Source organism: Mytilus trossulus, chromosome 9, assembly GCF_036588685.1.
Source record: "Mytilus trossulus isolate FHL-02 chromosome 9, PNRI_Mtr1.1.1.hap1, whole genome shotgun sequence".
NCBI classification, from domain to species: Eukaryota; Metazoa; Mollusca; class Bivalvia; order Mytilida; family Mytilidae; genus Mytilus; species Mytilus trossulus.
In genome coordinates this window covers 26,555,478-26,569,387 of record NC_086381.1, presented here as the reverse complement: position 1 = coordinate 26,569,387, position 13,910 = coordinate 26,555,478, and the positions used below count along the sequence as shown (strand labels likewise).

Genomic DNA, 13,910 nt, shown 5'->3' with positions numbered 1-13,910 from the left:
TTGTCCTATTCTTATTTATGTTGGTCTATCCCAGGGATAGTAGTTCAATGTTTAATGTCATAAAAGTAAAATCCTGTCATTAGCTTTACTGTTTGAACTCCTTCATATTTTGTTATACCGGTACATTTTATTAATTCGCCTACTGTTTCATCCTCCTCCTTATTGAAAGTCGTACATTAACCTTTAACATCCTTGATCTTTTTGCTTTGTAAATCGTTGTATCATTGGCGTTGATACCACACTTCATTATTTTCATATACTGCTTTGAACATTTTAATCTCCTGCATGAGAGTTGATGTATAATCTGATAGTTCTTTTATTGTCTTAAGTAATAGTATTACTTTAGACTGTTATTTGTTTTTTGTGCTACATTTTGATATTTTGCGATAACGTAGAAAATTGAGTCATGTAAATTGTGCACCTATTACATCATGTACATAGATAAAAAAAAATAAGTTGATAACTAATTGTGTTTCTTATATTTTTTTTCTTTCTATCTGTTATTCTTTTGATTGAAAGAACTTTGACGATAACGTGCGTTTTTAATACATTAATTGCAAGGGAGTGGAGGCGAAGGGGATAAAATATAATGCATCCATCATTATTTGGTATAACTAAATATTACAATCAAATTATAATTTCATTAAAACATTATGATTTTATTTCGTTTTTTCTCTCAAAAATAATTCAATGCTTGTTGCTGATTGCATTTACGATATTATTTTTATTATTTGTTAAACATTTTGCCTGTTTTAATTAAGTGCAATGATCCATGACAAGGAATACCATAATCTCAATAATATAGTGCTATGTTTCTGTCTTTTTTTTATTTGTTATAAATTGATATTATAGTGCTTTTAATAAATATATGTTTATTTTGATTTTGTTTTAGTTAATACTGTTAGGAGTTTGATATAATGTTATAAAATACATCAAACACACTGCACTCAAAATAGATAAGGAGTATATGATACAAAACATGGACAGCTCTGAGAGTCATAACTAAATAGCTAACCAGTCAAGAAAACCCAGACAAATGAGACTAATTAGAAAGTTATAGTAACATTATAAAAACCTTATTTCTTTTAATCAGCACAATGATAAAACATAGAATACGCACACATAATAAATATTAATTATTAGCATAAAAACAATCAAATCTTTATTGGTATCAAGTATTAAAATAAAAAAAAGTTTTGTCAACTTGTTTATGAAGAGGAATGTCAATAAGGCGGTGGATGAGCAGCATAACTTGGTGGAGGAGGTGGATATTGACCACCCTGTGGATTTTGTCCTCCCTGTGGATACTGTCCTCCTGGTGGTGGATATTGACCACTCGGTGGATATCCGTACTGTGGTTGCATACCCTGAGGTGGTGGATACATTGCTAAAATATAAATGAAGAAATGCGATCAGATCCTTGTAATTAGTATTTATGAAGATAAAGGCCGTTCCTTTCAGCATTGATACTACTATACAAAAATACTACCATTGCCACAAGGATAAAAATGCTTTCCTTTTATAATCAATCGATGAATATTTCATGAACAGTACTTTGAGGAAACCATTCGCAATTTTTTTTTTAATTTCTTAATCGGGATTTTGGTATTTGATGTTTCAATAGAACGTTTGGTTTTGATGCTTGGTTAAACATTAAAGGCTCAGAATGCTTTTTGTTATATTAAATGACCCTAGGATCATAATGGATATAATGTGGGTGTTGCTTCCAATGTATTTCAATAAAAGCTGATAACATGCATTATTGCATTTGTTCAAATCGGTAAACTGTTATTGCAACACTCTTCATCTCGTTAAATTAAATGGCTCTATAACACATTTTATTTTCCCAGATTTTGAATATCAAAAAGGTAAAACAAGGTTCACCAATATTTAATTCAGGTGGACGGTCAATATAAGAGAGTCGACGAGACATAGTGGAATGCTAACCGATACACTCATAACAAATCCATTTCAGATATGTGCAATCCTATATGAAAACAACACAACAATATGAAATATATACGCTTAAAACGATATTGTCACACTCTTTCAAAAACAAAAATACTAGTAACTAAAATTGTCCGCAAGATAAATCTAAACATCAGTTAAATCTTGACTGAAATCTTCAGTAGACTCCATTTCAGACTATTTGTACATAAATGACGAATCCTTTTGCTGTGTTTCAGTGAGAAAAAAAAACTAATAAATGTAGAGAAGACACACAAACATATCTGCAATAACAAATATTTTTTTTTTTTTTTTGTATTTTATTTTTATTTCATCTGAAAATACACCAAGTATATATTGTGGTATATAGTTATATAGTTATTTCATAATACATATATTGATATTTAATTTTCCAATAACAGTCTAAAATTAAAAAGTTAGTTATGCTAGTTAGTCTAAATTTTCTACCAGATCATACACATCTTTTATCACTCTGGATTAGAATACCGGAATATGTTGATAAGGTTAATTATGGCATCAGCCTTCTCCTCTAGCCACATGCATCACTCCCTATACAATGATGTTGAACATGAGAGGTACCAGGAGAGGCCACCTGAGATCATTAACAGATAACATATTGGACAACATGTTGGACAGAGTCACATAAATAAATGTCAACCTAAGTCAAGGGGAGATAATTCAAATACATAAAAATTAGTATATCAATGTATATAACATGTATAACAATAGCAATAAACATAGATAGTACTTTTAAGATGCACACAAATCACTGTCCAGTTGTGATGTGCATCAACATATAATTAATTCTACATGAACTATTATAAAGCCTTAAGTAAGTACAAAATAGAAAGATCTCTCCTCACATGTGAACTATGTTTTTAATTAATTCCCATTTACAATCAAATTTCTCTCTTGCTCTAGGGGATCTGTAAAAGAAGGTAGATATTTTTTCTATTTGGTAGGAATTTTTAATCATAGCTATGACACCCGTAAGAGTCGGTAATGAATTATTAAAGCGGCATGTATAAATGTTATATTTAACCAGAATAGTGAATAAGTTTAGGGAAATATCCCAAGACTCTGACCCAAGAACAATGTTTTCCACATTAAGAATTAAAGTTATATTATTTTCAACTTGAAAAAGTGCTGCAATTTCTAACCACAAATTTCTAACTAGGTTACATTCCCAGAATAGGTGACTTATAGTTTCTTTAGTTTCATTACAGAAACTACATAAATTAGTTTCTTTTAACCCATATTTCTGCAATAATGCATTTGTAGCGAGAGTTCTATGTAAAATCTTAAACTGGAACATACTAAATTTGTTGTTTTTAGTGCAACAAAAGGGTAAACTATAGATGAAATCCCAATTTTCTATATGAGTGCCTAGTAATAAATTTTGACATGAACTATATTCAAGTCCAAACTGTTGTCATTTGTTGAATTTGCAGCAAATATACCACCCTGAGTGACACCTGATCTTCACAGCCTTTAGTCGAGATTTACTTTCACCAGAAGCTTATTGAAAGGTCAGGTGCATACGAACCGAAACATTTGAAGAGATAAGTGACATTAAAAGGGCCTAGAAATAATATCCAAATATATCTACATTAGAATAATTAAGAATATAGGCAACAGTAGTATACCGCTATTCAAAATTCATAAATCGATAGAGAAAAAAAACAATCCGGGTTACAAACTAAAACTGAGGGAAACTTATCAAAATATAAGAGAACTATGACACAACAGAAGCACAACACCAAAATGTAACTCACACTGAAACAAACTTTAATGTAACAATGGCCATTTTCCTGACTGGATACAGGGCATTTTATGAAAAAATGGTGGGTTGGACCTAGAATAACATGAATAAAACTGTAGGCAAATAACACTAAACATACATTTAGCTACACGTTCGGTATTCTTAAATCTACGTAGTCCTACGCAGATCTATGTAGCTGCTACCATATTGATCGTAACCTAGATTATTTTCCATTTTATGAATACTTTACCCTTAATAGTCACTGGATAATATTTCAATTTCGAAATACTAGTACATGGTTTATGCATAGAAGAACAAGTTTGTCATTGTTTTTCTCGTATTCTTTCTGGTGAAAAAATTGTAAATGTCACAACACTTCTTACTATTCCATTTCAACATGAACATAACATAAATACCTTGTTGTTGCTGTGACGTTTGGACCATTGCTACACTTTGACCACTTGGAATAACTCTACCACTAGTACCTGACTTCTTCACTGCCGCACAGCATGCCACTACCAATGCTATCATGACAGCCAATCCAAATAAACATCCAATTACTATTCCTGCTATCACACCTACGTTGCTTCAAAAATACAAATGTATAGTACAAATAAGAATATACACATGATGTTTCGGTGATTGAATTATTATGTACTACACTGCTTCAACGTTGTTTATAATCTTACCTACGCGTTATATTGTTCTTTTATTTGTCTTTGTTCAATTATTTAAATTACCTTTACTGTTTGGGCTATTTTATGTGATATCCATTTGACGTGTTTCGGTACTTATACATCCCATTAATGTGTTTGTATTATCTTTCATTTTTGCTTATGTGTTTTGTATATAGAACAGTATATTTTTTGTGGTTCATTGTTTCTTATAAATTCTAAAGAACTGCTGAATATTTTTTTTTTTTTTATCTCAGTCTGATTCTGCAATTAATTCTAACATAACCTTCGATTTTATAACTATGCATACTACCATCCTCCATGTGAAATTATAATTGTTTTGAATAGACATTAAACGACAAAATCATTTTTTTTTGCGAAGTTTGCATTCTGGCGCCCATCACGCGAAACAAGGAACGTGGGTTTTTTTAATTTGATAGATGCTTTTTGTGTTTTTTGTAAATGTTTGTCGTGTGATTGAACATAGTGGTGACTGCTGTAACCATAGTTTGACTATTTTACCTACTTTGTCTGTATTGTTCACGCATCGTTAAAAATAACAGAATTTAATGCGACTGTAATAAAAGTGAGAGGTTTAGCGCCAAAAAAACAGGTTCAATCCAACATTTTTCTACATTTGAAAATGTCTGTACCAAGTCAGGAATTTGTCTATTCGTTTGATATGTTTTATTCTTTGATTTTGCCATTTGATTAGGGACTTCCGATTTGAATTATCCTCGGAGATCAGCAATTTTGTGATTTTACTTTTTTTTAGAAATTACATGAAGACTTATACATGTTTTATGAAACAGTCGTCTTTATGGGTATGTGTCCATATTCCACACTTACCACTGGATCAAGTTTGTTCAGTTTCTGGTATAACTATTGTAGGTTTTTAATATTATGGATGAGAAATGACAAATATAAAGCAAGGCAAACGAGAAACATATCGGCCTGATGATATGATACGTTATACAGTAACAAGCGGTAACCATTTATTATAATTACAGGATCCTGACTTAGATAAACACATACAGAAGATAACTAATTTACATGCGCCAATAACTTTTTTTAACCTAGGATAAATTTGAAAATATAGAACAATCTATAACAAACATTAACAAACTGCTTGAAAGGGTTAACCCATCAGATCCATAAGGAGCAGAAAAACGTCTTGCCAAAACAGTCACAGACCAGACGTTTAATTGTATTTATTCATCCGAAAGAAACATAAAACACTAAGAACAGATCTGAGAGTATTCCAAAACACCAAATGAATAACTGTTGACCGCAAAAACGCTATAGCGAAATGTATATGTCACCTTATAAGTTTCGTACTGTGTTGATCGACGATTAATAGGGGTCCATTGTTCTCCCTTTCACTGCCGTTTTCATTTCAGATAAAAGCCCGCATTTTAATGTCTCCGGATACTTAATCAATTTAGTGGGAGCTAAAGTCTTTTTATGTCGAAACTTTATTCTTTTTTGTGTAAGTAGAATCAGTCATAATAACCTTCCATCATTACCGAAATGAACAAGAAATAACACGACGGGTGCCGTATACGGTGCAGGAATCGCTACCCTCCCGGAGCACCTGATTTCACTCACGGTTTTTAGTAGAGTTCGTTTTGTTTCTTATTTCTTATTTATAACTGTTTATGTAAATGTCCTTTGGTTTTGTGAGTCTTTGTTTACTTCTTGGTTTTGATTGTTATTGTCCTTTATAGAAACCAACATCTCAAATAAAGGCAAGAGTAGTATACCGCTATTCAAAGGTCATATTTCGATTGAGAGAAAAACAAATCCGGGTTACACACTAAAACCTAGGGAAACACATCAAGTAGAAGAATAAAACAACGGGGCAACAAAAACAACACCAAAATACACAGAAACGGACAACTGACATAATTATTCCTGTCTTAGTACAGGACATTTGAAGAAAAAATGGTACTAAGTATGCTGAACCAGGTTCAATGGCTAGCCAAACCTGGTACATGCGAAAAGCATGATACATGTGTGATAATCATGTGAAATTCCACTCAAAACTGATTCTTGTTTTATTTCATCTAAAGTCCTACCGAAACTTTATCATAATATCTACTCTCGAAATGAATGACAGTAACAGATGCAACAAAATATGCTACATGACTGTCCAATTAAACGGGTCCGAAAACATGGTTCATTTGGAACACTTAATTGCAATATTACCAGTCGTTTACAATCTCTCAAAAACATCATATCTGAATGCCAATCAAGTTGACTCACATCTTCAAATATATATATATATATCAGTCAAGTACATTTCGACAAATATTTCAAATATTTCAACTTGATGTCTTTCATTAACTTTCTCACCAAACCGTCCTATGTATCTTTACTGTATGACACTCATTCACATTATATCTGTAAACATGTCTGACATTTACAGATCCAAAATATAATAAGTGTAATGCTGAGTTCACACGTAATTCGAATTCGATTCGAATTAACTATTTCGAATAAGTTTAATTCGCAATCGAAACTTCCCAACGTCAACTCTAATTCGAATTGCAATGCGCAACAAATTCACTTTACTTAGGACGTTAACCTTTGATTCGTATTAAGGGGGCTCCCGGGTATAAACCATTTTTTTCTAACATAGGATTTCGCTATATTTTTTATATATCAACTTTATCATTTACTTAAAAGAAACATGAAAAAAATATGGGGTCAGCGTTCATTTAAGCTCACAATCTGCCTCTGGAAGAAGTATACATTTTTGTTAATGTCCTTTTTACTGATGAACTAATAGGATAAATAGATGTAATATCGAAATAAAAAAAATAACCTAATTACAGAAATCGCTTAAATTTTACCATTATTTAGCTAATGTACAGCTTATTTGAAAATAATAATAAAAAATATAGGTCACCGATGAGTTAAAAACGATATTTCAAATTTAATGCCAAAAAAATGTCATGTTTGCACCATCACCCTACCCGAAACAATAGTGTAACATTATTACACAGAAAGACGCACTATGAAATATCAATAAAAATGACTTAACTCAATCAAAAACATATGATCACAAATGAATATACACTAAAGAATAAATTTTATATATGACACAATGTAAATACAACATTAATATAATAAGGGGTGAATAAACAAAGGCAACAGTATCATATAGCTATATGTCTTCATTGGTTTATCTACGATTTGTTCTTTTAAGTTTTTGAAATCGTTAGCTTCTTACTATGAACAACAATACTTGTTATGACCACCATAGCTATAGCTGCTTAAGCAATCTGCCACTATTGTCCCTAAAACAAAAAATAAAACTTTCTCTGTGATACAGCTTGACACTATTTTTTTTTTATTTTAGTTAACTTTCATTTTAAAATTTGAAACTTGACATTAAGTTAATCCCGTTAACATTGTATGTACCATTAAAATGAAAATGATGGAAAATGTAGAATGTATGTAGTTTAAACTTTTCCACAGTTATTATCAAAAACAAATTATTTAAAAAAAAAAATAAGCTTTATTAAATTAATGACATAATTTCACTGAATAAAAAGTTTCTAGGATGCCCGCATACTTTAACAATCTAAAATATACTTATAATTTGACAATTAGGAATGTGTACAATTCATGTTTCAAAAATGTTATGTTCAGTTTAGAAGATTCTCCATAGGTTAAGAAACATTCTGCGAAACCAGACATTTAAATCTTATATCTATGTTTATTCATTACATTTAATAGAATGACATGGTGCGTAATAATATGACTAAGAAAGTCAAAACTGTCAAATAATTTGCCTTTTCAGAATTTGAAGGACTATGTGTTATCTCGTTGTTCATACACCAAAATGAAAATAACGTTATGTCATTGGTGAGATTTCAGTCGTTTGGAACGTTTTTAACCAATCACAACGTTTTGGTATACGCTTGTGAAAATATTACCCAGAATGCATTAGATTGTGAAACGGCCAATTGTAACTTGATACGTTAAATGAAAAGTATTTTTCATTAAATAAAATAACAGTGTGCAGTTATCAACTTGATTTTATGGAGGACAACAGTTGAACACCAAATAGTATTACCAGAAGCCAGACACTCATTCTACATGTACCAGTAAACACTATACAGTTGCCGTTCCAGTTTTCGCTTGAGAGGTTGTTGGATATGCCACTTCACCTAAATCTCCTGTGAAAAATGGTCTAAATATTGGACCTTGTTTCTTTGTTTATTTCTCTTGTTGACCTAAATTTTGTTAAATTTCTTTTTGAATTTAATATCACACTTTCCTTCTAGTCTTTTAGGTTCCATAATCTTCATCGTGCTATTTGAACAAATATATCTGGTTATACTTTTAGCACCTCCCTTTCATATACGTCATAATTCTTCACGTTTTTAGATAGACAAAAAGCGCTTCGGACGCAGTTTAAAATTTATACAGTGATATTTGCACTTTTATAATTTTTATTTAAAAAAATTACAATGATGACAAGTGTATATATATATTACCCGTTTGTATTATCTATAATAAATTCTAACCACAAGGAAGTAGTGAAACTGACTTTTAAGATTTCTCAACATGCACCTCAAAATATCTTAAAATTAAATGTAACGAAAGTTAAGTAAAACATGAAGATACTCTACCTTTTAAAGCCAAACATAATACAAACATACGAATGTCCACCATCTTTTACGTTTCAAATTGAAACAAATTTTATTATATTTTCAATACACTATCAGTTGATTGGTGTCCAAATATTGATTGAAATCGATTACACATATATAATACGTATACCTCTTATCTCAAAGCTTTAATAAAATGAACCTATGCTACCGTCACAAGGTATGCCGACCCTCCTTAACAATAAACGTTTTACAGTGTTTACTTTCCTTGATAACTACACATTTCACTATATACATTAGAGCTGTTTGATCTCCCATGTCACACTTATAAAATTGATCACCAAATATATTGCGTTTTCTTCAAAGAAAAAACTACTCATTCTCTCTTCGCAATCTACATGTATTTTCCTTTTGATAGTTATTGTCCCTATGTTTAGCTTCTCTACTTCAGTAGATAAGTCCATGATTCAGGATAAATGTACCTTTCCTTTTTATACAATTGAGTATGTTTGCCAATTATTTTGTGTATTTCGCGATCAGATATTATTATAACACGTTAATGTTAATGTCGCCTGGAGTGCGCGAGGTTGTGGATACGAACCCCGGTCGGGTCAAGCTGAAGCTTTTAAAACTAATTTGTGCTTCTCCGCTCAGCATGTGACATAAATTAGTTAGAGCAAGGACTTTTCGGCTTGGAGTCGGAATAATGTGTTCGAGTAGAGGGACATGTCTTATGATGTCTTCCTGACGACTATTACTTTATGCACTAGCACGTTAAAAATCCGACTCAGCGTGATCGTCCAGTACATAACATGGTTAATATCTATGTTCAGTACCATATGAGTATTTTGACCATACGTGTACAGTATGTATTAAAGTTGCTGCTAAAGTTAAACATCCATCCATCTGACATCATCATCGTGTTACAACATGTAGTACGATATGTTACTGTGTATTTCAGCAGTTTGATTCAATATACAAAATGGTTGTAATGAAAAGTAATTTTCTTTGTTTACGTTATCGTTTATTTTACAAGACAAAAACATTAAAATGATTTAGAAAATTGCTACAGTAGTGCTAATGAATTACAAAGGAGTAGGTCTGGTAAATCCTCAAGATTCGAGTTCATCTGATGAAAGATTTTGTACACTTTTTAAACACGCAAGTGTCTACTTCAGTCTATTCACTTCTACTTCAGTCTATTCACTTCTACTTCAGTCTATTCAGTTCTACTCCAGTCTATTCAGTTCTACTTCAGTCTATTCAGTTCTACTTCAGTCTATTCAGTTCTACCTCAGTCGATTCAGTTCTACTTCAGTCTATTCAGTTCTACTTCAGTCTATTCAGTTTTACTTCAGACTATTCAGTTCTACTTCAATCTATTCAGTTATACTTCAGTCTATTCAGTTCTACTTTCATCTATTCAGTTATACTTTAGTCTATTCAGTTCTACTTTCATCTATTCAGTTATGCTTTAGTCTATTCAGTTATACTTTCGTCTCTTCAGTTCTACTTCAGTCTATTGAGTTCTACTGCAATCTATTCAGTTCTACTTCAGTCTATTCAGTTTTACGTCAGTCTATTCAGTTATACTTTCATCTATTCAGTTATACTTCCGTCTCTTCAGTTCTACTTCCATCTCTTCAGTTCTACTTCAGTCTATTCAGTTCTACTTCAGTCTATTCAGTTCTACTTCAGTCTATTCAGTTATATTCAGTCAATTCAGTTCTACTCCAGTCTATTCAGTTTTACTTCAGTCTATTCAGTTCTACTTTCATTTATTCAGTTATACTTCCGTCTATTCAGTTGTACTTCCGTCTCTTCAGTTCTACTTCAGTCTATTCAGTTCTACTGCAATCTATTCAGTTCTACTTCAGTCTATTCAGTTCTACTTCAGTCTATTCAGTTCTACTTCAGTCTATTCAGTTCTACTTCAGTCTATTCAGTTCTACTTTAGTCTCTTCAGTTCTACTTCAGTTTATTCAGTTAGTTTATGGAAAGATTTAAATTGATTTAGTCATTACATACGCTCAAATTTAAGCTTAAATATGAAAAATCTATCAAATATGCCATTATATGTCAGATAATTTTTGTAAAAAAAAATGAAGGTGGCAGCATCCGTGTTCTTTCTTGACCTTCATATATGTTATTTATAAAAAAAAAAATTAAAAAAGAAGATGTGGTATGAATGCAAATGCGACAACTCTCCATAAGACACCAAACTGACACACAATTAACAAGTACATGTGTATGTCACTGTACGGCCTTAAACAATGAGCAAAGCCCATACCGTTAAGTCAGCTATAAAAGGTCCCAATATGTATTATCATCAAATACAACTTAAATTTAAATATTAAGAATGAACACAAATGCGGCCACTTTCATTTCAGACAGGAACCGTCTACAAATTAATCAAATGCTAACTGTAATTTAGCATGACTTAATGATGCTGGTACGCGATACATGTGCATTGTATTGTCAAAATCAGCCCATATGTATGTAACAGAAGTCTTCTACTTTCAAATAAATTGTTAAAAGTTTACATTTTAATAATTTTGTATAACTGCTATATGTGTGGCCAAAATGGGGTCTTACTGTGCCCACCTACTTCTTTCTACCTTAATCTTTCCAGTTACTCTTTCAATATTTTGTTTTGTTGTTTTATGAAGAAAAGAGTGGTCTTAGTGGTTACTACTGTAATCACTAGCCAGTCAAACCTGAGCTGGTGAGTTCCCGATCTTAATACACTCAACAATCTTATTAATTGGCTAGGGTTGTCAGTTTCCCTATCGAATGTCGGTGTCGTTCCGGGCAACCCGGCTTCCTCCACCCATAAGAATTCGCCGCCACGAAATAGACCAAAGGTGGAGCTTAAGTGTGGCTTTAAAACAATCAATCACTCATGTTTTATTTATTATCAATTTGTTTTGTTTTGTTTTGTTACGTTACGGATTGGTTTTATTTATTATTTAGATAGAATTATGCTTTTCACATTTCGTAAGTGCAATTTTGAATACTGTAGCCTAAGTTAGTTTGTTTTAATATGAATGATTCCAGTTTTCGTATACTAGTAAGTTTTGTTAAAATAGTGAATATTGTTATAATTTTGTTTTTCATGCTTTGATTTCAGCAAACGGAAACAAATGAAATGCAACTATCCACAAGAGTATAAATAAAGTTTATACAAGCAGGTATAGGTCACCGTTCGATCTTTAATAATGAGACACAAAACTACATTGTGTAGTCAGCTATACCAGGTCCGACAAGAAAAATATCAACCTATTCAAATGAGAAACATAACGTTCTAACTTATAACAAAGCAATCTATGATAAACAAATAAGACAGGTAAGAAATGAACAAAACCCGCAGAATTAAAGGCTTCTGTGACAACGCTGTTGTTAAAGGAATGCGACGGTCCCGAAACGAAAGTCAGTAACTAAGGGAGCTACCATTTGATTTTTATTTTTCACTCTATCCGGTCCTGCTTTTTTTTTTTTAGTTTATCCTGACTTTTATCACAGAAATTGTCATTCTGACTTTTTTTTTCAAGTGTCTCATCCTGCCTTTTTTTTTTACTCAAAACTCCTGTCCTGCCTATTTTAGCTCCCTACCGACTGATGCACTGTCTATAAAACAAATGTCCTGTAGCGGAACTTACTCACAGACTGTTAGAGCGAATATTAACAATGACTTTATGTATTTTTATTTACACTTTTAATGAACTACTGATGTCAGTTCAAAAGGCCGACTCCGAATGAAGACTTACACTTACTCCAGTCGACAAAACATAACAAAAATGACAATGTTTACGGGTTGCCAAACAATTAAGATTACGTAATGATAAAGTTGACAAATTTTAAAAACATACAACAAGTACTTAAAAGGTAACAATAGACGTAAATTGAAAAACGGATTTATACATGTACTGAACAAGAAATGCTAAAATAGATATTGAAAAGAATAAACAATGTAATATATAAACATAAGCGAATTTAAAATAAAAAATGAAAAGTAGCATCAGTTAACATAATACCTTGTAGCGCTTTTCACACAATTTTAGATTAAAAAAGTTACACGCACAATTAATACTTAATAATGTAAATCATAACGCATTGTCTGTTGTATTCACGCATTTAAAATGAAATTGTCTGAAAACATTAAACAGGAATTTTAAATAATATTAAAAATCAGTCCGAATTTCCAATACAAAAATTATACAATTCTGTATGTCTTTTCCATTGCCATGATCACACTTACTTGCTTAACATCCGTGTAATAGTATTTGACATCTCCTAGCATGCCACCAACACCTGAAGTGACAATGGTAACACCGCGGGCCGTTATCATTTGTTTTAAACTTAGAAATTGAAGAAAATGCTTATTTAAATGCAGTTTTCTGAAATAATTCATGACATTCCATTGACCTGCTTTGCAGAGGGTCTGTTAATAGTAATAACTGGTCATCAACTTAACGAAGTTATTCATTTTAGAATGCATAATTCACAAGAATATCTGTCGTTTTTAACTAAGCCCTTATAGCACGCCTTTAAAAAAATGTAATAAAAGTGTTTAATAGTGAATAAGGGTGGTCTTTAACGACCTTGACTATCCGTGAGGTTGGCATGACTAGTTGTTTTCTAATAGATGTGGCAGTCGAAATCAGGAAAATCATCAATAGAATGGGAAGTTTTTAGTTAATACTTACATTGTTTTTACATAATTATGTTACATGTTAGTAAATTTGAACTGATTTTGGTTATCTTCAACTTCCATTTAGAATCGATGATGATTTTTTTTCACGTTCAAATCGTACTTTAAACGGATATAAGAGTTAAACCTATCTTTTCCTTATATAATCTATTATCGTTTATCAAGTTCTATTC

General features: G+C 31.6%; 1 protein-coding gene across 2 annotated transcripts; it reads right to left on the bottom strand.

Moving 5' to 3' along the window:
• Nucleotides 1–1,086: 1,086 nt before the first annotated feature.
• Nucleotides 1,087–13,563, bottom strand: LOC134683748 (rhodopsin-like). Of its 2 annotated transcripts, XM_063543060.1 has the most exons (4): nt 9,048–9,324; nt 7,640–7,706; nt 4,147–4,316; nt 1,088–1,387 (listed from the first exon to the last, which is right to left on the bottom strand). In XM_063543060.1, exons 1-4 carry the CDS (start codon nt 9,088–9,090, stop codon nt 1,224–1,226), a joined length of 444 nt encoding a protein of 147 aa, XP_063399130.1. In that variant the 5' UTR covers nt 9,091–9,324; the 3' UTR covers nt 1,088–1,223. The 2 variants fall into 2 exon arrangements, with proteins under 2 accessions (XP_063399131.1, XP_063399130.1); XM_063543061.1 differs by lacking the exons at nt 7,640–7,706; nt 9,048–9,324 and adding an exon at nt 13,285–13,563 and having other exon boundaries at nt 1,087–1,387.
• Between the last annotated feature and the right edge of the window lie 347 nt (nt 13,564–13,910).